The 27,593-nt window shown below is 40.9% G+C and overlaps 1 protein-coding gene across 6 annotated transcripts in view; it reads left to right on the forward strand.

Annotated features, from left to right (window-relative positions):
• The window catches only part of ADGRG2 (adhesion G protein-coupled receptor G2), a 113,235-nt gene that overhangs the window by 68,056 nt on the left and 17,586 nt on the right, over nt 1–27,593 (forward strand). For 5 of the 6 annotated variants that reach the window (XM_060137886.1, XM_060137890.1, XM_060137891.1 and 2 more), the window contains exons 4-17: nt 1,246–1,284; nt 1,392–1,415; nt 3,079–3,117; nt 7,522–7,575; nt 10,992–11,047; nt 11,874–11,932; nt 14,667–14,706; nt 15,180–15,217; nt 16,856–16,950; nt 17,502–17,568; nt 21,462–21,853; nt 25,385–25,556; nt 25,754–25,910; nt 27,400–27,543. In XM_060137886.1, coding sequence (XP_059993869.1) covers nt 1,246–1,284; nt 1,392–1,415; nt 3,079–3,117; nt 7,522–7,575; nt 10,992–11,047; nt 11,874–11,932; nt 14,667–14,706; nt 15,180–15,217; nt 16,856–16,950; nt 17,502–17,568; nt 21,462–21,853; nt 25,385–25,556; nt 25,754–25,910; nt 27,400–27,543 — 1,376 coding nt within the window. The remainder of the gene's footprint in view (nt 1–1,245; nt 1,285–1,391; nt 1,416–3,078; nt 3,118–7,521; nt 7,576–10,991; nt 11,048–11,873; nt 11,933–14,666; nt 14,707–15,179; nt 15,218–16,855; nt 16,951–17,501; nt 17,569–21,461; nt 21,854–25,384; nt 25,557–25,753; nt 25,911–27,399; nt 27,544–27,593) is intronic. The other variant, XM_060137889.1, reaches the window with a different exon arrangement.

The raw sequence follows: 27,593 nt of genomic DNA on the forward strand, positions 1-27,593 counted from the left end.
GGTAATTTAAAAAAATGACAAAATTTGGAAGGAATAATGTAGGACAGACAGGGTGTGTGTGTTTCAGCCAACGCATGATTGGTCTAAAACAGACAGGCCAGCCAAGCGCCTCGACACACCCAAATGTTGTCCTTACCAGCTGAATATCAGGCTCCCTATTGCAAAGCTCAGTTTAGTTGTAAAATGTTTACTTGTCCTGTGTATACGGAGAGGTCAAGCCATTGGATCTTTTTAATATTTAAACATGCAAAGTGTGTGCAGTAGACTGACCTCTTAGCATAAATAGAGTTATTCCACAGGGAATTTACAACCTGATTGTCTTAATAGCAGCCATATTTTATTTTATTATTTTTTTTAAATTAAAAAATATTTTAGCTATGTTGGGTCTTCGTTGCTGTGCATGGGCTTTCTCTAGTTGCGGCGAGCGGGGGCTACTCTTCATTGAGATGCACCGGCTTCTCATTGCAGTGGCTTCTCTTGTTGCGGAGCGCGGGCTCTAGGCATGCGGGCTTTAGTAGTTGTGGCATGCGGGCTCAGTAGTTGTGGCGCACGGGCTCTAGAGCGCAGGCTCAGTAGTTGTGGCGCACGGGCTTAGTTGCTCCGCAGCATGTGGGATCTTCCTGGACCAGGGCTCGAACCCGTATCCCCTGCATTGGCAGGCGGATTCTTAACCAGTGCACCACCAGGGAAGTCCCAGCAGCCATATTTTAAAATAACTTACCAGGAAGTTGTGTTAGGTAGTACAGTATTGAGTGATAGCAGTGTCATTTTTTTAAATCTTAAATTCATTGTGAGAAAAGTTACCAGGTGTCATTATAAACAGAGTAGAACCTATGTGCCAATATGTTTCATAATTGTAGTGTGACAAATTATTAAACTATAAAATGTTTTCTAGGACTCTGTGGCTGAAAAATTTTGAAAGTAGTATGTCTCTATTTTGTTGTGGTTCCTAAAGTTATTTCCATAATATTCCATAGGTCAGAGCAAGCTTCGTGGTCATGAGTCTCATATTCTTTACCTGTAAAATGAAACAGTTGTACTCATTTCATCTCTTGGGTTCTTTCTTTATGATTTTCTGATTAAATGTATACTCACTGAGTGATTATGGGACTTGCAGATTTAACTACATATTGGTCTGATAGCCTGTTTTCTACTTTTCATAATTATATCTCAAAAGTTTAACTCCTTAAAACTCAATAAATAATTGTTTCCAAGTATTAATTGGAATTTTTTTTTCTCCTGCAGCTGAATCATCTCTTGTTGGTTTTGTCCCCTACTCCAATGGTACTCCAGGCAAGATTTTGAAAAAATTTAAACCTATATTTACCCCAATTTGTTAAGTTTTTGATTTAATCATACCTCTGTCTTGTCATTTTTCCTTGGGACAAAAGGGGTTGAAACTACAAGCTTAAATGGTAAGAATTTTTCTGTAGCAAGTGAAAATTGATAACCCTTAATATGAATATAAGTATAATGAATGGTGTTGAAGGTTTCCTTATTCAAATAACAAACACAAACAAACACAAAAAATCCCCCAGACCATCGACCTTGGAGAGCAACCTAAACTTTCTGGTTAAATGATAACATTCTTATTGTGGAAGGAGGACAGCCGTACACCATTCTAACTGTGCTGTGAAAGGAAAGAAATTATCGATCACATTTTGAGAGCTCTACTTGCTCTCCAACACAATGTGAACACACTTTACAGGACAGATTGTTTAAATGGGAAAAGCACATCCAGTGACTTTAATGTGATTCACCCTAGATTTAGAGGCACAAAGTGTTCAGAGACAGCCTTTTTTTTACAGATGATTTTATCAATTTTTAAATAGTATGAAATGAAAAAGAAATCTGGCTTCATGCTAGGGAAAAGGGCAAAGAATTGGGCTATAATCGAGGGAGGTGGGCAGGGCAGCACATTCTGTTCCCTTTCTCTGTGGGTAGACAGCCTTCCATCTTATTGCAGTCAAAAACCCAGCACTTTTCACAATCCCTTAGTTAAGATGAAATCTCACCATGTAGTTGGTGGTTAAGGAGCTAAACAATCATAGATGCAACTCATGCCAATCAAAACTGGTTTAAATTCACATTTGGTCCAGTGGGAAGGAAAGACATTATCTTTTTTTTTTTTTTGTGGTACGCAGGCCTCTCACTGTTGTGACCTGTCCCGTTGGGGAGCACAGGCTCCAGACGCACAGGCTCAACGGCCATGGCTCATGGGCCTAGCCGCTCCGCGGCATGTGGGATCTTCCCGGACCGGGGCACGGACCCGTGTCCCCTGCATCGGCAGGTGGACTCTCAACCACTGCACCACCAGGGAAGCCCAAGACATTATCATTTTTATGTGCAATTACTTTTTACAGTGAAAAAACATCTTTAAAATAGCCTTGGCAGTAGTTTTTGGATCCCATTTGTGTGGGGTTTTTTTTTTTAAGTGCAATAATATATTACAGGCCTTTTTTTCCCCCTTAAAGTTTCATCCAGAATAATAAATTCTAGAAGGATTTTCATTTAAAGAAATACCAATAGGGTAGATTTTAAATTGGATTTTAAGTGAAACGATCAAAATGAGATTTCCTTAAAAGTTCGTTGAATATCATGTTCAAGAACTCCAAATTTAAACTAGAATTTGTTAACGATTGTTTTATAAGAGTATACCTTTAGGTACAAATGCATTAAGCATCTATAGGGCTATGTATAATATTAAAGTTACTACTAACTACGGAAATGTCATATCCCTTAGAGACTTTCATTATAATAGAGAAAAAAAGGGGACAGAATATTAAACAACATAAATAGGTTTATTTAAATCTAATGATTATAGGAGTGCTGCTATGTTTTAGACACGTAAAACGTGTCCAGGAAACGCATTTTTAAATGAATGAATACTTGCTGAGGAATGGCCTGCGCGGGTTGGGGAATGGCTAGTGTCGTGAGGGGGTGGACCAGTTGGCTTTTGCAAAAGTCTCTAACTTCTCCAGGATTTGGGGAAAAGTGAAATGTTTAAGGAACTTAGGAAGATGCACGTATTTGTTAACCATGTCAATAGCTGTGCTAATTTTTATTATTTTATTTCAGATGCTACTTCGAGCGTATTATCTACTTTGAACAAAACAGGTAATGTCAAATTATTTCTAAATATAATAACTTGTCTTCTGTGACTTCTTGAGTTTCTCACTTGTGTGGTCTTCTGGGTTAGTAAAAGTTATCTCCTTGCCCATTTCCTATGACTCCAACTGTTGATTTATTACTCGTTTTACTTTGACATTGAACTATAATTCTGGTGTCACCACACTCCTGAACTTCCAAACTCTTATGGCTATAGCACTCCATTTAAAATAACATTTACAATTTTTTTGATTACAGTAGTAATACATCTTAGCTCATAAAAAATGGGGAATATAGAAAAATGCAAAGAAGAAAATAGCAATCATCTTTAATGTTACTTTCCTAAGACTATTACTGTTAATAATTTGGTATATTTCCATTCAGTATCATATATATATATCACACTATGTATATATATAACAAAATAGTCATAGTTTACATACATTTTTGTATCTTACCCTTTTGACTTCATATTAAATTATAAGTATTTTCCAGCATCCCTTAGTATTAATGACTTGATAATATTCCGTCGTGTACCATATGTGAACATTAAATTTGTTTCTACTTGTTTTTTTGTTGTTGTTGTTGCACTGCACAGCATGCGGGATCTTAGTTCCCCAACCAGGGATGGAACCCGTGCCCCCTGCAGTGGGAGTGCAGAGTCTTAACCACTGGACTGGGAAGTCCCTGTTTCTGCTTTTTAAATAGAAATTGTTGCAGTGAACATCCTTGTGCCAACATCTTTGCATTTCTCCCTGATTTTTGTAGAATGCTCTTCAAGGATTGGACTTATTTGGGTCAGCATTCTGAATATTTCAAGGCCCTTGATACCAATTGCCCAATTACCTTTTAGAAAAGTTGCACCCAACAACATTCCTGTCTGCAGTGGATGAGAATGTCTTTGTAACCATACCTTTGCCTAGAGCTGAGACTATGTCATATACTATTAGATTTTCCTCTCAATTCCTTAGGTTCTATTTTGCATCTTTTCATATTTGTGAGGTTGAACATTTTTCCCCCAAAGATTTTTTTACTGGAATCAGAAGTTCATTTCACAGCTGTGTTTTGTTTGCTCTGGAAAGGAAAGTGTCAGGGCAAAACAAAATAATATATTAAAAGGATTCTTAATAGTAATGCAAAATGCTGTCAGCTTTTATAATTACCACCGATCATTGCCCATGGGTCTTTCACACACTGAAACAGAAGCTTGTCAATAACACATACAGACATGAGATTTCTGAAACTGTCAGGATAACGTCATCATTCTTAAGTGTTTCTCCAAGATCTGAGCTTTGTGTTTTCTTCAGAACTTGCTACTCACCCTAGGAGACAGACCTTCTTTGTAAGTCTGTGCCCGGAACACAGTCTCTTCTAACTGGCCATCCTTACAGTAAGGATTTCTGAGCCTGGTTCTCTATTATGTGGGAAATAAGCCATGGGCTCTGTTCCCAAAGCGTGTCGGGAAGATATTTCTAAGGTTCGTTTCTTCAGAGTGTGTTAATATTTGCCTGTGAGTCATTGACTTGGAACAATTCTGTCCTGGTTCTGCTGTGAGCTTGTTGGATGACTGTAGTTGGATAGTCTCAACCTCTCTGAGAATTTTATCTATCAATTTTATCTATCAATAATATTATAGTTTTATTATTAACTCCTAAAGAAGGTAGGAGGACACTGTTGATATTCGGGTATAGTAGCAATATTTTGATAGTAGATCCTGTGTTTACTGTTTCCATTCATTTTTATTCTGAATTACCTGCTCCTTACAACCTATCACCCGAAGGTCCTGATAGTGACTTAATTCTGCATATCTGAAGTGTAAGTTCACATTAATTTGTCTAGCAGCAGTGTATGGAAACTGCAGTAGAATTATGCAGGCAGTGGGGTAACAGGAATGATCTAACTGGGTAAATGTAGGAATCCGAATCCAGACCCACCCTCTGCCAATGCTATATGATCTGAGTATGTAATTCTCATTCATTCTGCTGCTGAGATGACCAATAGTGTCTTAAGTGTGTCAACAGTTTGATTTTCTTAGCAGTTCACTAAAATGATACTTATGGCAAATTGTTTTTAAAAAATAACAATTCTGCTCTAATATTTAAATTGCTTCTTTGCAGAAAAAACTAAAATCACTATAGTAAAAACCTTCAATGCATCAGGTATGACTTATTATCAATATCAAGACTTTCTTTTTTTGTAACTAAAGTAAAATTAAACAAATGGCTGGTGTTTATGTTTTCTTTCTCTTTTTTCCTGTCTTTTAAAAATCAAATCTGTTCTTCACGTGTAGGTGTTTATGCACTGGGTACCTTAAATTGTACTAAGTGTTTGGGGTTATATAATAATGATCAGACACAATGCCCGCCCTCTACAATCTTCTAGTCTATGAGGAGAGACAAGGCAAACAGATAACCAGCATGAACATGTGTGCAGATAAAGGCAATGATTTCACAAGTGATTCTGACATGGATAAGAATCATGAGAGATAGAAGGGCTGGTGCTAATGATTATCAGTGAGATGCAATTTATGAAGGCAAGATTCTTAGAGGAGTGAACCTCAAACTCTTTTTAAATCAAATAAGGGATGTACTATTAAGTGCCTATTATAAGATTAAGGATACATGATTTGCTTAACAAAGGCTTCCAGTTGATTTAAAGCAGGGGTTGGCAAACTATGGCCTGTGGGCCAAATATGGCCCACCACCTGTTCTTGTAAATAAAGTTTTATTGGAACACTGCCATGCCCATTTGTTTACACATTGTCTATGGCTACTTTCCCGCCACAAGGAATAGTAGAGTAGCTGCAACAGAGACTATATGACACACAAAGCCTAAAATATTTACAATAGGGTTGGCCCATTACAGCCAGAGTTTTCTCGCTCATGATTTAAAGGCTGACTTGTGGCCATGTACTTGGAGGAAATTATGGATAACAGCCCTAGCAATAGGAAAGAAAATTCTCAGTATGAATGAGTAGCAAAAGATACGCATCACCGGAAACAAAGGTGCTACTAAAATTTCGAGAAAGATGAGAGATGGAGATGAGAGAATGAAAAGCTTAGTAAGCAATAGAACAATGTTTGACCAACAACATTAAAGCATTACTATCCATAGTAATCTATAGTATTTGCAGAGTGAGTTATATCCATAAGCAAGTATATTTAAAATGAAATCTTTCTCTTTTGGTGTGGGTAACATTGCTGCACAACAGTATAGAAATCTACATGGCAGGTAACTTTTGGCACCTAAATTCAGTTCGCTCACAGAATCAAAACTCTTAGCTGAAACGTGATGCCTACACTCCAAATGTCAACTAAATCATTCTGGCAGGAACCACATCGCATGCACTAACTCAAATTATAATTTTAGTTTGTGTCCAAACTAGTTCTCTTAGGGAAGAATTAAGCACTCATAAAGTACTATAGAAATAAAATAGCAATCAGGCATTGCATACGTTAATTCTGACCAAACCAGACCTAACAGGGACATCAAAATATTTCTTAATATGACAACCTTCTCCCCTTGGCAGTCTGCTAATACATTATCAGCATTTGCCCCTCGCACTTATTATAGATTTCTTATACTTTGCCAAAAGGATGAAATTAATGAAGGGAAGATTCTCAGCAGAGTAAATCAAATCAAAGAAGAGATGTACCTCTCCTTTCACCAAAGGAGAAAGTATTTCTCAGGTTAATATGTATGAAGTATTTTTTCTAACATGGCTTATTTCACCTCCCATTCGTCTCTGCCTCCTTCGTATGCCTACGTCATCTGTTGTACTGTCCATCACTCCATTTTGCCCTCACTATAACTTTTTATTTACTGGCCAGTATCACTCACTAGATTGTAAGCTTGTTGAGGGCAGGGTCTGTATCTGGAACCTCCCAAAGCCTATAGAATAAGGTAGGCGCTCAGCAAACATTTTTTGAATTTTGTGGTTTTTGCCCATGTGAAATGACATCATGACATTGATGTTATTTTATACATACATTTGCATAAGGAGCTAAGACCAGCGTTAGAGTGTTCATGGAATCCCCTGCCTAGGAAAGGAAGGAGGACCTATGAGTAAGGAAGGGCTATTTCATTTAAAGTCTCTATACTCGATTGTATTCATGCTGTTCCTTTTACATTGGACAGAAGAGGGATTAATTGGGAATGGGACAAAGAAATTTTAGGGAGTAGGGGATCAGACACTGACATACTAAAGAATAGTAGAGTCCAGTTCCATAATTGAACTACTAAGAAATGAAAATTCTCATTCCTTTAGTCTTTGTGGAATTCATCCAGCCAATTACATCCAACATGTAATATTTTGGGTACACGCTTAATGCTTGAATTTGTGAATTCTCTTAATGTAGTACGTAAGTGCAGGTGTTTACATGCTTAACCTGCTGTGTTGTGTTTTCTTTGCAGGTGTCAAACCCCAGAGAAATATCTGCAATTTGTCATCTATTTGCAATGGCTCAGGTTAGTTCTTGTGTACCCTACACATTACCAGGTAAATTAGCTCCACAGAGAAATGGTTTGTTTTCCTGCCGTTGAGTATGTGATGTGTGCCCCTCTGATTTATCTCCTTTCATCACACCTGGCTACTAAGAGTCTCGAATGAAAACAAAAGCAAATTTTAGGTCAGGCTGAAAGTGAGATAATGGGTTAACTTCCTTAATATGAGAACATGAAGCTCTGCACCAAATATTTTTCACCATAGCTTTAAATCCATAGCTAATGCCCTTAGAGTTGATTTATGAACATAATAATGAACTTAATTATTGAAAGCCAGTTCTTATATATAATATCCTCAAGGTTCTCCATAGGACCTTAAGTATTATAACTTAGAAACAGGATGTTGTCTTTTGCTAAAAATAAAACAAACCACTCTACTAGAATGTTGCAAATCTTACGTACACCTAGTTTAATTGGGCGCTAATTGCAGTAGTGCCCATAGTGTATTTTGCCATCTCTAACTAGACTGCCCACTATTTTTAAAAATTAAGATGGCAGTCGCTTGAGAACATGCTATTTTTGAAATGGGAATATTTTCCCTTCTGCCATGGGCCAGAAGGAATGGAACAACCACTTTTCTGACGTTAGTTTGGCTCTCTCGGGTCCCTTCCTTATTAAAACCAATGAAAGAGATGTGAAAAACAGAAAAACATGGTATGGCAGGTCAGAACTGGACCATGGGAAGAAAGAAGAGGAAAGTAACAAAGTATTTTATAATACTGAAGTCTTAGTGTAGCTCCAGTGATACAAAAAAGCCAATCATTATAGGAATGTTTTCCTTTTATTCTGTTCCTTTTAACAGTTTAATAATTTCTTTGAAAAACATAGGAAACAATTTCAAGTGAAGTAAGTTAAGGTTGGATAGTTTAGAAAACTTCCATTGAAAGAATGTTCCACAGACACTTTCTGTTTATGTGATTGTGAGGTTTACTTACATCAGCTTTCTGCTGATAGTATGCTCCAGGTCGAATATAGCAGGAAAGTGTTAGCTGGCTTTGATTAAAGGGAGCAGAAACTTGTTGGATACATTTCACTTTTATATATTGTGGAACTCTCTTCTCTCCTCCTTCTCCTCTCCCTCCTCTCTTACCCTTCTCTTCACTGAATTCTCCATAATTTCGTTATTTTCATGCTTCATCTATGTTTTGGACTGGTGACTAATGTCTAGCTTAGTGTTATGTCTACATGATGTTTGATAACTGAAAATTGAACATTAAGTCAAAAAAAAACCTGGTCATCTTGAGTAACAGATGCCAGGAAGCTGGTTAGAGTAATGTTTTCCCCAGTTAAGCTACTGAATTGACCATCTGTTTTAGTGTCTGGTGAAAACAGCCTCTTCAGGGGACCTACTGTTTTGTCACCAGAAATTCCACGATATCCTCCCAGAAACTAGAAACCTTCACTTCTTGCAGTTTCCAATCTGGATTCATTAAGGGAAATGGAGGCTGGTGAAAAAACTGAGAGCTGACCAGGTAGAGTTAGGCTGAGGGTCAGAAGGTGGTTGCTTCCTGGTTGCTCTGCTACCCCTGTGCGCACAGCACATTCTTGAAACTCAGCATGTGCTGAATAAGACTGAGGGATGAACTTGGAGAATGGAGAGGTGAGGGAGAAAAATTGTGGGTGTCAGCACACACACACAGGCACTAAATAAGTTTTTAAAAGCTAAGATTTTTGCAAAAATGTACGAGTAATTCTATGCATGTATCAATTATCTTTTCTTTTTAAATTGATTTTTGGCCGCGTTGGTTCTTCGTTGCTATGCGCGGGCTTTCTCTAGTTGTGGCGAGCGGGGGCTGCTCTTCGTTGCGGTGCGCGGGTTTCTCATTGCGGTGGCTTCTCTTGTTGAGGAGCACGGGCTCTAGGCACGTGGGCTCAGTAGTTGTGGCACACGGGCTCAGTAGTTGTGGCTCGTGGGCTCTAGAGCGCAGGCTCAGTAGTTGTGGCACACAGGCTTAGTTGCTCCGCGGCATGTGGGATCTTCCCAGACCAGGGCTCGAACCTGTGTCCCCTGCATCGGCAGGTGGATTCTTAACCACTGCGCCACCAGGGAAGCCCCATCAATTATCTTTACTTTTAATAATTATGTAGTGCATTAATTGAAATTTCAGTATCAATATGCAGAGTTTGAGGTTCTCAGTAGAAAGGTTGCTGGAATAGATAAATCATGTTAATCACTGGCCTAGTGGCGTTGTCAGCCATTTTAAGGGGAAGTGGACCACTGGGTCCTTGGCTGTGGGAATCAGTTGTACTTTGTAGTGCAATAAAAGATGAGACGGGGTGGCCTTCCACCCTCTAGCTCAGGAGTTGGCAAACTACTACGCATAGTCCAGATAATAGCCTGCCACATGTTTTCGTAAATAAAGTTTCATGGGAACACAGCCATGCCATTCATTTATATACTGTCTATGGCTGCTCTTACGCTACAACCGCAAAGTTGAGTAGTTTCGACAGAGAACCTATAGCCCACAAAACCTCAAATATTTACTTTCTGATCTCTTACCAAAAGAGTTGGCTGCATCCTGCTCTTGTTTATATGATATCCTTGCCCTTCTGATCAGGAGGCCAGTTTTTTGTCTCTGTAGATTATGAAGTGCACACAGTGTACTTCTGTTAAGGAGTCTCTGTTTTGTCTCCAGATAGAGCCAAAGCCCTTCCGAGTATACCCTGCAGGAAATGGCATTGACTGAAATTGAGTTGTGTTTCCCAAGGAGAGCATTTTCAGAACAGGGTTTTCTGGTGTTTCTGGGACGAAAGCCACAGTGAGTTTTTCAGCTGAAGAAAGGATTTGCTCTGCATTCTGTTCAGGTTTGAAAGCAAAATCGCAACTTTGCTCCTAGGAAAGATAGTGCATTTGGTAGCTGTATTTTATTTTATTATTATATATATATTTTTATTTTCATCTGGTAGCTGTATTTTAAAACAAAAAAGAAAAACCCAAAATGGCAAGGAATAAATAGACTTTCATAAGGCTGTGTAACTGCTGAGAAATCCTTTTTCCCTCCCTCCCATGTCTCCCATAACTGCAACTATAACAGCTTAAAAAGATTTGCAGTGTTAGAGCCACAGTTCCCCAGTTAACATCATTAAGGGAAACAAAGTCCTGATGCGAAGCACATAGATAGGGATAAAATTTCTTGACGAGGGGACAAGTTTTTTGTTTTTCTGCATTCCCACATAAAATGTATAGTTGATATTTTCTGAAAATTATACTGATTGATAATCGTTGGGTAAGTTTGTGATAGAAAAGAAAGTAAATGTGAATAACAAAGAATTTGATGAAATTGTTTATAAAGTAATCTGATAATATTTTTCTGTATTGTATTAATCCTCAAACTCTAAGGATGCAAGTTTCAAATTGCTTTTTGAAAATTTATTTTTAGCCTTTTTTAGAGGTGAGATCGTGTTTCAATATGATGAAGAAAGCAATGTTACCCAGGTAGGTTTTAAAGATTTTTTAATTGCAATTTAAAAAGTGAATTTTCATGTATTTAAAGATTTAAGGTTCAAGTTATTTCTGATATTTAGCATATTTTATCACCAAATTTAAATAAAGTACGTGTTGTTGAAACATTAGCTTTGTTGAGAGGGCTTGACTTCATGATAATCATGGTATTTTGTTAAAAATTATATTTTAGTTTTCACTAGGCTTGATGCTGAATAGAGTGTTTATATGATACAGTTCTATTGCCAGTCAAAATTTAAAATTATATTAGAAACTCCTAGCAGTAAGAAATGTAATATATTGAACCTAAAGATTGTCTTCTCAGTCTGATCCTGTTCACCCCATGGGGGATTCAGACACAGTAGTATCAGCCTTCCCATAACCTAGATTGGTTCAGAAGATCCCAGCTAAATATGGTTTGTTAATTCAGTAAATATTTCCTGAGCACCTACTATGTGCCAGGCAATGAGCTAGGTGCTAGAAATGCAGTGATGGTTGCTACCACGTGTCCCTGTTTACATTCACATAGAGAACTTTAATAGTGTTCTTTTGGGGGACCCCTTGGAACAACAAAAGATAGAAATTAGCACATCAGACTTGCTGATTCAGAATATTTTTTTAAAGAAAACATAAAAACAAAAACTGACTCAGCCAATATATATTTGATCGTTTGCTAGACAATATTCCATGCCGTTAGGAATCACAGTCTTTGGGGTGTAGTTCTTTGGGCGCCCAACAAAACTGAAGAACAGCTTCTTCTTAGAAAGCGTTATAAAACAAAACAATATTTGTTGTATTCTTAATGATTTTGTGCTTCTAGCAGAATCAAGTTATGGCTAATGGCACCTCAACTGGAATCCTGTCTCTAAGGGAATTGAAGTGAGTAATCAATCTGCTGTTTCATTTAAAACTTAAGACATCAACTATGGAAAGATACTTGTTGCGCTATCTATACTTTTGGAAACTGAGAATAGGAAAGAGACAGACCCCAGAGGTCATAAGGAATTGGTTCTTGAGATCTTTGCAAACTAACCATAGTTGCCTGTCTTCAACTAATATCCCTGTGAGGCTGTTCTCCTTGATGCTATCGAATTATGTAAGAGTGTCACCAAACCAGATTCGTTTTGCCCAATGCACAGCAAGCCAAAACACTGAGAGGCCAAGGTTTGCAGCAAAGAGAAGGGTTTATTCCCAAGGCAGCCACATGAGGAGAACAAGTCTCAGATCTGCCTCCCCAAAGGCCAGGGACTTGGGGTATTTATGAGGTAAAGAATAAAGTGGCAGGGCAGTCTGAGGCTGGGGAGCGTGGGGAGCATGGGGAAAGGTGATTGGAAAAAGGTGGGTAATCTTTGTTCTGTGCAGGTGTTACTAAGCTACAGACCTCTGCATGTTCAAAAATGGAGGCGCTTAGCACCATCTGAGGGTGGAGTTTTCAGCCCTCTGATGCCAAGGACATCGGACACTCGCGCATGCCCAGTTGGAGGGTCACGGGTCCTAATCCCGTCTTAACCAGTTCAGCTAGAACTAGATACAGCTGACTCCAAGTTCCTGGAAAACAACTCGGGAAAACATCTTATTGTTTAGGCTACATGCTGCTTGGAGGAAATGCAGGTCTTAAAAGGACTTTGATTAGTGAAGGCAGGTTATAGGCGAAATGGATTTGACTAATAATTACCCACGGTTTCAAGAGCTCCATCTGAAATGGTGTTTGGGTTTTAATATGATTTGGTAGCCAGCCAGGTTGAAATAAGAGTTCAAGGTAGGACTCCATGTATACCATTTACTCATGCTTTCATGAGGCATCGGTCATTCAAAAGTCAGAGAGAGGTCTTTGTTAAGTAGACCTCAGTTTACAAGGGTAAGCACAGATAGTAAGAAATGCATTACAAATAAATGCTCCTAGTTAGACAATAGGTCAAAATGTCGGCCAGCAGACAGTCTCACCTTGACTGTCACAGGTGAAATTCATCCACTCTCAACCTTGCTATTATCTTTCAAAAGAGATTTTCGTAAACTTTTGAACCAAATCCAGAAGCTCTGAGGAGTATCTGTGATGACACTGGAGAAAAACTTTTCCAAGTTATCAATAAAAAAAACACACGTGATAGGAAACATGTTTTTAAACTCACAAGTTCGTAAATAGAACACAACCTAGCATACTTGTAAGTAATTCGTTTTAATTGCTAGACTTGAAATATAGATGAGTTCATTTAAAGCCACCAAGCATTTGTTGAACACCTACTGTGTGCTAGGCATTGGGGATACAAATGGGGATAAACCCAACTCTCTGAGATGGAAAACTGGGTCTAGAGCAGTGGTTCTCAACCCTGACTGTATATTAAAATCACCTGGGGAGCTTTTTTTTTTTTTTTCTGGGGAGCTTTTAAAATGCCTGCTATCCAGGCACACTCCATAACAATTAAATGGGTATTTGGGGCCTGAGTTGCAGGCATTGGTGTTTTTGAAAACTCCCTAGGTGGTTCCAGCACGAGGCCAATTTTGAGAAGCAGGAATCTAGAGTCTGATGGGAAAGAAGCAGGAAGCAAACAAATGATAACAATACAGTATAATCCCTGCAATGAAGGTGACACGTACGGGCTACCAAAGGATGTTCTGAGTGTCTGAATATAGAGTAGGCAGAGTAGTTGGACATGACTGGAGTGGCCAGGGAAACCCCAGAAAGAAGGTGGCCTCTGAGCACAGTTCTGCAGGAGCAGCTCCTGCCAGCTTGAAAAGCTAGCTGACTACTGTTGCCACGATACTTCTCTTCTCTCCAGACCTTCCCTGGAGCCAAGAACTATTGCCCAGTCCTTAGAGCAGGATTTCTCAGCCTCGGCACTGTTGACATTTGGGGCCTGATCATTCTTTGTTATGTGGGGCTGTGCTGAGCATTGTAGGATGTGTAACAGATCCCTGGCCTCTACCCACTAGATGCAGGGAGCACCCTGCCCCCAATTGTGACAATCAAAAATGTCTCCAGATATTGCCAGATGTCCCTGGGGGGGGGCAGAGTCACCCCAGTTGAGAATCGCTGCCTTCACGTGAGTTCTTTAACTAGATTTCTTTCATCCTAAGTTCATGTGAAGCTCTGCCACATTGAAGAAATAAAACTGTTGTTGGAGTGGGATTGGAGGAAAGGAATGAGGGAAATTCCTAAAGAGGAGTTGTGAGGAGGGGAAGGCAGGGCTGGGGAGTGCTAGAGGGCAGGTGGGGTCAGTTGGAGAGAGAATGAGTAAGAAATCAGAGACAGACCCCAGGGTGAGTGGCTGGCCCCTCTCAGAAATTTTGCTTCCGGCCAGCTCTTCCTCTGGCCCTTTGCCAGAAGCAGCTGCCTGGGGGTTGCAGTAGCCTAATGAAATAAGATTGTTCAACCATAATTTATATCTTGCTGTTGGCTAGAACCGATACAGCTTCTGTCTGGTTAGTTTCCCTTGTCATATAAATAATGAATTTTTCCCACCTAGGAATCTCTTGTTATACCCAGTATTTCTTCAGAGTGAGCACTGCAAGCAATAAATACCGTATGCTTAATTTAATTGCTAAAAATCTAACTTGTTTTGAACTTAACATCACCGATGATCTCCTTCATATCAATTTCTCATTTTATTAACAGACGATCAGAACTCAACAAAACCCTGCAAACTTTAAGTGAGGTAATCATAGTACATCCTGTATTTGTTTATAATTATTGTTATTATTTGGGGGAGAGCATGGAGTTCTGTACTCCTGAGGAGATATGTATTCAAATTACCCCAAATCTGTCATGTATAAGAATGAACGGGCTAGTTCCATTACTCCAAAAATCAGAACTAGGCTCAACGGATGGACATTACAAGGGGGTAGATTTTCCTGTGAGTAAAACCAAGTTTCTTAAAACAAGGGCTCCAGGAGAATGAGCTCCCTTGTGTGGTAATGAGTTTCCTGACACTAGAGGTATCCAAGTAGAGCCTGTATTGGCCTGAATAGCTTTGATCATATGTCATTAATCTGGTAGGAATGTGAATTGGATGATTCCTAGGGGTTCTTGTGGTTTTAAGATTCTGTGATGCTGTGATTAGTCCTGGGTCATCTTGCCTGACATTTTCAACTGTCAAACTAACATGGATTTTTTTTTCTTTTGTTTCAGACTTATTTTATAGTGTGTGCTACAGCAGAGGCCCAAAGGTCAGTCATTTTTAATACTTTTATATAAATAACCTTATTTCGCTACTCATGAGAAATAAAGTACAAGGAGTCTTAGGGTGCAAATTCAAAAGCATTCCTCTAAAATAAATACACATTAGTGACATTTTGGATATATAATTTTTTATCCTTCCAAACACATATCACTGTCATATCCATATTCTCATTTCTTTATGAAGCACAGAGGGGTGGGTGGTGTTGGGCCATTTGCCTCTGGTTCTATGAAGCTAAGGGTCATCAGTTCCCTTAGCCCCATAAGGCCACCAATAGGAACAATAAATGGCTCCCAGTGGTCCAGTCAGGGTGAAGGCCACACAGAGAAGAAGGAACATAATGTGGCGCTAGGAGAGAAAAGGAGAGAGGGGGAAGGAAAAGATAGGAAAGAAAGAGAAAAGAAGAAAACAAAAAGTGTGTGCAAGGGTCGGGACTTCCCTGGTGGCGCAGTGTTTAAGGATCCACCTTCCAGTGCAGGGTACACGGGTTCGAGCCCTGGTCTGGGAAGATCCCACATGCCGCGGAGCAACTAAGCCCGTGGGCCACAACTACTGAGCCTGCACTCTAGAGCCCGTGAGCCACAACTACTGAGCCTGTGCTCTGGAGCCTGCGAGCCACAACTACTGAAGCCCACACGCCTAGAGCCCATGCTCTGCAAAAAGAGAAGCCATCACAGTGAGAACCCGGCACACCGCAACGAAGAGTAGCCCCCGCTCTCCGCAGCTAGAGAAAGCCCGCGTGCAGCAACAAAGACCCAGTGCAGCCAAAAAGAAAGAAAGAAATTTATTTAAAAAAAAAAAAAGTGTGTGCAAGGATGAATCAGAGATTGCCTGACAGCTATTTGAGGTTACACAGATTATCATTTGAAATTATGTCCATTGGCTATCCTGGCTGCATAAGCCAATGGCTTTTAGGTCGATAATCTCACTACCCGAATCTTGAGCATTCTGTGAGAGTAAAAGTCCTAGAAAATAGTTTCTACTCATCAGACGGTTCATTGGTACAAATAAAGGCAAGCCTTCCGTGAAATTGTAGATAGGATTCCTATTCACTGTATGTATTTGGTTATTTCACTTTTCATTATTTGCAACATTAAACCAAGACGAAAGTAAAAAAGAAACAGAATGTCTTAAATTCCTGGTTATCTGATGACCTGAATTGAACTGCCAGAAAGATTTTGGATTTAAGAGACCTTGCTATTCAGACCTTGCTAGGCTGGTATGTGAAAGGGCTCTCCTGATGGAAACGCAAATGCCTCCAGACACCGGGTGGTGTGGGTGGGTGGTAAGACTGTAGATGTCAGGACGCTTGTCTTTGCAACCAGGTTTCACCCCTGTATGTTCATGATGCGGGCAGGCAAAACGACTCAGCAGCTGTGTGTGGTCAGAGGGTCTCTGGTTTGCAGTCCCTGTGAATGTAAACCTCTATAAATTCTTCATCCTAGAAAGTCTTTGGGGTAAAGTTCAGCCCTTGATAGGTGGGTGTTTACAAGCTTATTGGGGTGACATTGCAGGTTAACAGTATCAGTGCCCCCTTTCCTCACTCTAAGCTTGAAAAAGCAATTACAAATATGTAGGTAGGTTTCCAGTTTAGTAATACTCTGGTTATATATATTTCTCTTTATAGCACATTAAATTGTACATTCACAATAAAACTGCATAAGACAATGAACATATGTACTGTGATGGTTGCTTGGCAAACAGTAAAGATTCGACCGATGGGTAAGTTGTCTCTATCTTTATTGCTGTGTTCATTTTCACATGACTTTGATGTGTTCTTTTCAAAATTGAAAATACAATGAATAAATTTACATATGTTACAGCTTTCTGTTTTGACTCTTTTGTCCTTGGGCAGTTTTTAAGGAGCTCTAAAAGGTGATTTTTCCTGCTTTCTCAGTAAAGTTTCAGTATGCTGTATTGCAAATCATGATAAAACAAACCCTACTGAGAGGGAAAATTCTATTTGGAGTGCTCGATCGATTGCCGCTGGGATATATTTACTCCTGAATTTCTCTTAGGAGTTGCTGAAGAGCGATTGATACTGTGTGCATATAACCCCAAATTATTCACTCAATAGATATTTTTGAGCACCTACTATTTATATATAATTGTCAGTATAATGGAATCCAATTTATTTTATCACCTGTTTTAGACTAATGCTCTTCAAAATCCCATCAGTGTAAGAACTGTTATACTTGACGGAGCTGAGCTTCTACCTTGCCTTATTCTTGACCAATGCATTTTCTTCTTTCTTTTCTTTTTGTTTCCTGCAGAACAGTGCTGCTGTTCTGTCAGGATCCCCTGCCCTTCCTCCCCGGAAGAGTTAGAAAAACTGCAGTGGTATGTAGCAAATATGCTGACCCTTTTCCTAATAATAATAATACTTAATCGCCATGCTGGCTAAGGAATTTGAAATTTTGACGGTGAAGAAGGGCTTTCAAGTTTAGGGAAAAAGCACAGTTTTCTTTTGTATGAAGTTTCCTTCACTTTAAACCAATGGTTTGCAATCTTGGTCTCACATTAGAATCACCTGGGGAGCATTGACAATATTCTGACTTCCCACAGCCTCACCAACTGAACGTGTCCTCATACTGAAAAATTTTTCCAGTGTGGTAGATGAGGAATGGTGTCTTAGTGTTATTTGTACTTCTCTTATTAAAACTGTTTGAACATTTTCTTTTCATATATGTGGGGCCATTTTTTTGTATTTTTGTGAATTGTGTGTTCATATCTTTTTCCCACTAGATATTTAATCAGTTTTTAAGAGTAATTTATATATTTCTATATTGTGGATATTAGCCCTTTGTCTGTGGTATATGTTGCAAATATTTTCTCTCCAATTTATCAGTTATCTTTTGACTTTGTTTATGATGTTTTTGTCATGCAAATGGAAATTTTTTTATGTAGTTAAATTTACCAATCTTTTATTTTATTGCTCGTGAATTTGGAGGCATTATTAGAAAGCCTTTCCCTACGCCTGGCTATAGAGGAATTTACCCTTGTGTTTTTATAGTACTTGTATGGTTTCTTTTTTTGTTTGTTTGTTTTTACATTAGATCCACTTGGAATTTATTCTTATGTAGTGGGAGGTATGGGTCTAATTTAATCTTCTTCCAATGTCTATCTAGTGGTCCCAGCACCATTTATTAAAAAGTCCACCTTTTGGGGCTTCCCTGGTGGCGCAGTGGTTGGGAGTCTGCCTGCCGATGCAGGGGACACGGGTTCGTGCCCCGGTCTGGGAGGAACCCACATGCCGCGGAGCGGCTGGGCCCGTGAGCCATGACCGCTGAGCCTGCGCGTCTGGAGCCTGTGCTCTGCAGCGGGAGAGGCCGCGACAGTGAGAGGCCCGCGTACAGCAAAAAAAAAAAAAAAAAGTCCACATTTTGCTCAGTTACCTGAGATGCCACCTTTGTCATATGCTAAATTTTGGTAGCTGTTTGGGTGAAACTCCAAATGTTAGATATTAACATTGGGGGAACCAGGTGAAGCTGGTTCACGGACCGCACTTTGAGTAGTGGAGTTCTAGACTGTAGAACAGTGGTTCTCAACCCTGGCTGTATGTTGGAATCATCTGGGGAGTTTTAAAAACAGCAATGCTGGGAATTCCCTGGTGGTCCAGTGGTTAGGACTTGGCACTTTCATTGCTGGGGCCTGGGTTCAATCCCTGGTCAGGGAACTAAGATCCCACAAGCCACGCGGCACAGCATGTACATACATACATACATGCATACATACGTACATGCGCTGATGCCTGCCTCCCACCCACAGAGCTAGGGATGTCATTGGTCTGGGGTGCAGCCTAGGTTTCTGGATTTTTAAAAAATTAGGCTAGAATGAGATGATGGCCCAGTGTCTTTCCAATGCATTTGGAAATTGGTTCTTAAGAACCAATTAGAAACACATGGGGCTCTTTTAGAACTGATGTGTCAAGGTCTCCTTCTGGGTGCTGGAAATACTCTATATTTTGATCCGGGTGGTGATGATAGAGGTGTATACATATTACAATTACAATTTTTATAATTCTTCAAGCTCTAAATGTAAGATTAGTACAGTTTACTGTATTAGGCTCTGCCTCGGCAAAGAAGCACATTAAAATGAATGTGGACGCCTGCACCCACCGCGGAGATTCTCGCTCATTTGGTTTGGGTTGGGAGCCCCGGCACTGGTGCTGAAGTGCTCCAAGGTTTCTAACGTATAGGTGGCGTTGCCCGCCACTGCTCTGCTGCTCACTACGTACGTCACCCGGTGGGTTAAGGGCTCTGATTAGCAGAAGTGATGAGAGCAATACAGGGCAACCTCTTCATGGTTGAGCCCAGCGAATGGGAGCCCCATGCTAAGGGGTCTGGCTGCTGCAGCCCCCAGATAATATGAAGGAAATTTAATTTACACTTCTCAAAGCACCTTTGCCACAGTTTGGCCAGATGGGTTGCCGCATTATACAATTTAGGGAATGGAGGCTCAGAGAAGTTGGGTGGGTTGCCCAGAGGAGTAGTGAGAGCTGGAGCCCCAGCCAAGGCTTCGCGACTCATCATCTTTCTATCTGGCACCCCTTTGTCCATACTGCTTCTCGAACATCAGGCCGTGGGGAGAGGCTTCTCGCTGGGTGCCTGGCCCAGACTGGGTTGAGCCAGCATTTCTTTTTATGGGTGTGACTTTCCTTAGGTGTCTCAACCTGATATTCCTCCCTCCTCTAACCCAAGAGAAGCTCCAAGAATACATTCTCACTGGTGTTCTAAGTCACCATCTAAAACTGGATCCACCAGAGTCTTCCCTGGGTGATAATTTGTTGCCTTGTCCCCTGAAGACTGGTGGATTTTATGCCAGATGGTAGATGAGTTCTTCTCAGTCTTCCATGTCATGAAAATACATGGGCCTGGGAACCTCCCCCCCAACTCCAGGACCAACTGAATCAGATACTTAGGAGAAGGCCACAGAAATCTCTCTGTTTTTTAAAAAAGTCCTCTACGTAATTCTCAGGCACAGCCAAGGTTGAGAACCACTGGGCTACAGTAACATTGAGGGTGTAGCTGATGTACAAGCTGGGGACCACCCCTTTGGCCCCAGCTTGATCCATGTTTTCATTCAGCAAGCATTTCTTGTTCACATACTACGTGCTAGTTAGGACCATGGCAGGCTATAGCAGTATAAAATTGATCCAGACAGATTCCTATGCTCATCAGTTTCACAAAAATTTATGTATTGTTAACTCCAATTCGAGATTTTCTTGAAACAAAATTCAATACGTTGAAGAAAAAAAAATGGCAGTGTGATTTACCTTTCCTAGCCAGTATCACCAGTGTGCATGTGAACGACCTAAATTTGAAGTTTCTTGGAAAGGAAAAGCTTATTTGTGACCCACCAAGACCAGTACAAGAATTTGCTGGAATTAAAAATTCCATTCTACAAATTAATAATAGTGATTTCTACATATTTTTTTCTTCTATCAATCAATATGCAGAAGATTGTAATTGTAATTGACAGAATTATGTACTTTGGTTGCAAAAACTGTAAGAAAAATTTGAAGAACATTTTGTTGTTACTGGTAAATTTAGAACTGCTTTTCAGTTTACGCCATACCACTTTGAAGCCATTGTTAATACTGAGTTGACACAAGAGTTAGTGGATCTATTATGGACAGACATAGTTTTGAAATGGGTGTGCTTTAGCTTCTAAGTCAAATCAGTTGTTCCAAAAATGATGAGCCAGTTTTGTCAGTGTGGATTTGAATATTAAAGGAAAATGGTATTTTGGCATTTGATTCAGTTTTTAGAAAAATTTTAAGTATGTTGGGAACAGTTTGGGCATGTGATTCCATTTTTTTTGAGAGTAAATTTTGTAAAATCAAAAAAAACACCAAAAAAGACAGATTCCTAGTATATGGAAACTACCGGTTGGGTTGCAGGGCGTTTAATAGCTCCCCTCCGCAAGAAGCACCTGGAAATGTTACAAGATCTCCTCAACTGACTGATAGAGTCAGGGAGCAGCAGTGAACAAGTGAAGCAGAACTGGGAATTCATGAAAGAGCATCCCTCCTGGCTAATTCCCCTCCCAGGGAGAAGGTGGTGGCAATGGGCAGGGGCAGGAGGCCAGTAGCAGGTCCACAGAGGATGTGCAGTGGCAGGTCCCTGGTGGAGCCATGTCACAGTGGTGGTGTCAGATGGTTGCCAGAAGAAGAGGTTAGCCTCTGTAGCTCATTCGTGTCTCACGTGCATCTCTCTGACTCTTTCCTTTAGTGACGTGCAGGATCCCGTTGTGTGTCTTGCTGGTCATCCACATGGTACACCATTTTCTTCTTCCAGCAATTCCATCCCAGTTGCTCCTCAGGCCACCATTGTGTCCCAGACCTCCAGTGCCTTCTCTTTTACTGAGCTTCTAGCTCATCCATCTGTAATCCAGAGCCCTCACTCTCCAACAGGGGTGATTCCCCTTTCTTCTCCCCAGCCTTCAGCTCCCATAGCTTCCAGCCCTGCCATTGATATGCTCCCCCAGTCTGGAACTATCTCTTCCCCTGTGCCTCCAACTCATCTTTCCCACACCCTGCCACCTGTGAAATCCTTACCTCCCTCTCCCACCACGTCTGCCCCTGTGAATGTCAACACGACCAGCACACCTCCTGACAAGACAGGTAAGTACAGGGAGCAACGCTGCTCCCACGTTTGTTGTAATTCTGGTCACGTGAAACCCAGCTGCCAGCCTGCCAAATCAAAATACCTGTAATGAAACCACGTTAAGCCTTTGCTTTTGTGATGCCTACTTGATTTTGAGAGCTTTCCTTTGGGCATTCTTAGAACATAGATATGGCTGTGTTTGATTGTTTGGCCAAGAGAAATAGCTCTGAGGCAAACACAGATCTCATTTTGTCAAGATGAGTTATTTTATAGGTTTCTTTCTCCTACAAAAGGTTGTTGGGTCACTGTTCTCGACATTCTGAAGGGAAAGATTTTGAACTATTAAACACAGTAACTCCATTTAGACAGAAGACAAAAGAAAACATTGATGTTCCTGAAAACCAGTCAGTCACAGAGTGCCAGAGCTGGGGCCGAGCCACAGTAGCCGTGAGGAGGAGAAGAGAATTCAGCAGACCTAGGGGTGGGTCTGCCCAGGCCCTCACAGGCGGTGGGATCCAGAGTAAGCCATTTAGCTCCCCCTAACTTAGCCTGCTCTGCCTCAAGATGGAAATAATCTCACTATCCTCATAGGTTTGGAACCGTGGCGGACATGAGAATGCCATGGAAACTGCACGGGGCTCCCCGGACACCAAGTAGGCTTAGGGTTAAAAAGATAAAGGGAAGAGGGAAGGAAGCAGAGAGAACTCTGGTTACTCTCTGGAGTTTCAAGCCAGTGAGTAAGAAGCAGGCCTTCCTCTAGAATTTGGAGGGTGGGAGGCAAAGCCAACTTCTTGGCGACATGAGATTGGAGCTCGAGTTGTGGTCCTGCCTCCTCTACCCCGGGCAAGCATCCCCAGGAGATCTGGAGCCAAATGACTGGAGATATTTTTGAATTCCACAAGAGAGGAATGATGAAATATGATATGCCACCTCAACAAAATGTCTATTACGCAGCTGTGCATAAGAACAGCTAGACAGAAACTTGGGGCATTTTTCAAGTCTTGAGTGAAGTGAAAATAACGCGACAGTAAATAGTTTGCACACCATGTTTGTAATAGTAAGTTATAACAGGTGGATAAAGATTAGAAGGGAATATGCGAAATAAGAAATAGGATGTTAGGTGGTGAAATTAAGAGACTTCTTTGTTAGAAGACATACAGGTGGCCAATAGGCACATGAAAAGATGCTCATCATTGCTAATTATTAGGGAAATGCAAATCAAAACTGTAGTGAGGTATCCCCTCACACCGGTCAGAATGGCCATCATTAAAAAGTCTACAAATAATAAATGCTGGAGAGGGCGTGGAGAAAAGGGAACCCTCCTACACTGTTGGTGGGGATGTAATTGGTGCAGCCGCTATTGAGAACAGTACGGAGGTTCCTCAGAAAACTAAAAATAGAGTTGCCATATGATCCAGCAATCCCACTCCTGGGCATATACAAAGACAAAACTAAAATTTGAAAAGATACATGCACCCCCTGTGTTCATAGCACTATTTACAATAGCCAAGACATGTTAACAACCTAAATGTCCATCGACAGATGAATGGATAAAGAAGATATATATATATATTTTTTGGCGGTACGCGGGCCTCTCACTGTTGTGGCCTCTCCTGCCGCGGAGCACAGGCCCCGGACGCGCAGGCTCAGTGGCCATGGTCCACAGGCCCAGCCGCTCCACGGCATGTGGGATCCTCCCAGACCGGGGCACGAACCCGTGTCCCCTGCATCGGCAGGCGGACTCTCAACCACTGCGCCACCAGGGAAGCCCGAAGATATGTTTTTTATATATATGTGTTTTATACATATATATACAATGAAATATTACTCAGCTATTAAAAAGAATGAAATAGGACTTCCATGGTGGTGCAGTGGTTAAGAATCCTCCTGCCAATGCAGGGGACACAGGTTCAATCCCTGGACTGGGAAGATCCCACATGCCGCCAAGCAACTAAGCCCATGTGCCACAACTACTGAGCCGGCGCTCTAGAGCCTGCCTGCTGCAACTACTGAGCCTGTGTGCCACAACTACTGAAGCCCACGTGCCCTAGAGCCCACACGCCGCAACTACTGAAGCCCATGCACTCTAAGGCCCGTGTGCCACAACTACTGAGCCCACACACCGCAACTAGAGAAAGCCCACACACAGCAACAAAGACCCAACGCAGCCAAAAAATAAATAAAAATTAAAAAAAAAAAGAATGAAGTAATGCCATTTGCAGCGACGTGGATGGACCTAGAGATTATCATACTAGGCGAAGTAAGTCAGAAAGAGAAAGACAAATGCCATATGATATCATTTATATGTGGAATCTAAAATATGACACAAATGAACTTATCTACAAAACAGAAACAGACTCACAAGACATAGAGAACAGACTTGTGGTTGCCAAGGGGGAGAGGGATAGGGGAGGGAAGGATTGGGAGTTTGGGATTAGCAGATGCAAACTAGTATATATAGAATGGATAAACAACGTCATACTGTATATAGTACAGGGAACTATATTCAATATCCTGTGATAAACCATAATGGAAAAGAATATGAAAAAGAATATATATATGTATAAGTGAGTCCCTTTACGGTACAGCAGAAATAAACACAACATTGTAAATCCACTATACTTCAATAAAATTAAAAGAGAGACTTCTTTGTTGTTAGACAGGTTTATATCATTGTCTCCCAATTAAAAACATTACTAAAAATCAGGCTTACAGCTGGTAGTCCAGCTGTTGATTTCATAATATTCTCCTTTCCTAAGCTTTTAGTTACCCACATAACTAAGTTACCCACATAACTAAGCACATAACTAAGCTTTTAGTTACCCACACAAAGTTCTGTATTCATGCTGCAAATTAAATACATGTATATTTATGCTTATACAGATATACACTAAATACACTAATGTGCTTTTACATTTTTTTTTAGTTAGGTTTCTTGAAGTATAATTTACCTACAATAAAATTCATCCAGTTCTATAGATGTTCTGTGAGGTTGGATAAATGCCCACAGTCACGTAACCACCATCATGATATATAACGTTTCCACTATCCCCAACGTTCCCTCGTGTCCCTTTGTAGTCAACTCCTACCTACTACCCCAAACCTCTGGGCACCACTGATATGTTTTGTTTCCCTATGCTTTCAGTTTTTCTGGAATGTCACATGAAGAGAATCATACAGTATGTGGCCTTTTGAGTCTGGCTTCTTTCATGTAACATAATACATTGGACTGTTGGAGACCTGTCCATGTTGTTGCATTTATCAGCAGTTCATTCCTTTTTATTACTGAGTAATAGTCCACTGTATGGATGGACCACAGTTTGTTTCCTCATTCTCCAGTTGATGGACATTTGGGTTGTTTCTAGTTTGGGACTATTATGAAAGAGGCTACTATCAACATTTATGAACATGTCTTCTTAAGACAGGTTTTCATCTCCTTGGGGCAAACACCTAGGAGTGGGTTTGCTAGGTCACAGAGTCTATGTGTGTTTCTTCATTAGTGCTTTTTCCATTATGTGTTCAGAAAGTGATTTGGCTCTCTGTTATAGAAATTGTTCACACCAGCAGCGTCAGTGTTTCTGAGCTTGAGAACCAAGTGTCCCGGATGGAGAAAGTTCTTTCCTTAGGCAGCTTGGAGCCTAACCTCGCAGGACAAATGATAAACCAAGTCAGCAGACTCCTTCATTCCCCGCCCACCTTGCTGGCCCCTTTGGCCCGAAGGTATGACTTAGCAAACTGATGTGGTCATGAGAGGGGACCCTCTAATGATAATGATGCTTCTATATGATTAATTAAAGCCAAGTATTTTTCTCTCACGTACGAGGTTCATGATGACTTGTTAAGTTTCTACTCAATATTCTGCTTAGACTGGGGAAAACAAAGTGGGAGTGAATTTGAACGGCTACTTCTCTTTACAGATTGCTAAAAGTAGTGGATGACATTGGCTTACAGCTGAATTTTTCAACCAAGACCATAAGTCTGACCTCCCCTTCTTTGGCTCTGACTGTGATCAGAGTGAATGCCAGTAATTTTGACACAACTACTTTTGCTGCTCAAGACCCTGCAAATCTTCAGGTACATCCTAATTTATTGTGGAAAAGACCTTTTTTTGTATATGATTATAGTCCTTGTGTACTTCATGATTGAGGCAATTACTGCTATACTCAGGGGTGATATTCAAAATATTTAACATCTAGAACAATGGGGCGCCACAGAATCAAGAAAAAGGACATTGGTCTTGGCTGGAGCAGGATCTCAGAGGCCCTCGTTGTGCCCAGTGTTAACCCTTCAGCAGCTGGCTTGTGGAAGTTTGCGGGGGGGCAGTCAAGTCGGGGAGGTGTCCAGCGGGTTCTAGGCAGTTGGGAGAGAGCAGGGACACTGGCTACTTCGCTTTTTCGTTTTTTTTTCTTTTAACATCTTTATTGGAGTATAATTGCTTTACGGTGGTGTGTTAGTTTCTGCTGTATAACAAAGTGAATCAGCTGTGTGTATACATATATCCCCATATCCCCTCCCTCTTGCGTCTCCCTCCCATCCTCCCTATCCCACCCCTCTAGATGGTCACAAAGCACCGAACTGATCTCCCTGTGCTATGCGGCTGCTTCCCCACTAGCTATCTATTTTACGTTTGGTACAAGCTACTTTTCGACCCATTTCAGTAATTTTTTTAATATATAAATTTATTTATTTATTTTTGGCTGCATTGGGTCTTCGTTGCTGCGTGCGGGCTTTCTCTAGTTGCGGCAAGTGGGGGCTACTCTTCGTTGCAGTGCGCGGGCTTCTCATTGCGGTGGCTTCTTTTGTTGCGGAGCACGGGCTTCAGTAGTTGTGGCACGTGGGCTCAGTAGTTGTGGCTTGCAGGCTCTAGAGCGCAGGCTCAGTAGTCGTGGCGCATGGGCTTAGTTGCTCCGTCACATGTGGGATCTTCCTGGACCAGGGCTCGAACCCATGTCCCCTGCATCGGCAGGCGGATTCTTAACCACTGTGCCACCAGGGAAGTCCCCATTTCAATATTTTAACAAGTGTTACGACTACACTGGTGTGAATAGTGGTGCTGTATATCAATCCTGCTTCTAGTGTTTTCTTTTAGAGGGATTGGGGACTGGAAACATGCAAGTAAAACCAAGTCTCGCCTTTAAACTTAATTTGTCTAGTCTTCCCTTTACAAGTTTAGTGCATGTGGTTCTATGATGACTTTGCCCTAACAGGTCACCAAGTTGGTGTGTCTGCTGCTGTGGTTTCCTTGGGGTCTGCAGTTATCCTGAACTTTCTCCCCTCCCACCCTAGCTTTATTGAGATATAATTGACATATAGTATCCTGCACTTTCTGTTTCTGTATATCCTTTATCCTTAAAATGTTTCCTTTCCTGCTCCGAGGCCTCATCTCCCTATTACACATCCTCTAATTTCATAGCAGTCAGAGAAAAAAGAAGAACCAATTGTACATAGAGACACCACAAATGAATGCCCTTACAGGATCCTCCATCTTAATTAGGTGTTGTGTTTTCCATCTCTTCATTATACTAGCCCCAGGTGTCTTTATGATCTTTTACTTGATTTTCAGGTTTCTCTGGAAACTCAGGCTCCTGAGAATAGTATTGGTGTTATTACTCTGCCTTCTTCGCTGATGAGTAATTTACCAGCTAATGATGTGGAGCTGGCTTCCAGGGTGCAGTTCAACTTTTTTGAAACACCTGCCCTGTTTCAGGTAAAGTTGCCTCTAATTGCTTTTGGTTTCGGTTTTGGAGGGGACTGAGG

This window comes from Lagenorhynchus albirostris, chromosome X, assembly GCF_949774975.1.
Source record: "Lagenorhynchus albirostris chromosome X, mLagAlb1.1, whole genome shotgun sequence".
Taxonomy (NCBI): domain Eukaryota; kingdom Metazoa; phylum Chordata; class Mammalia; order Artiodactyla; family Delphinidae; genus Lagenorhynchus; species Lagenorhynchus albirostris.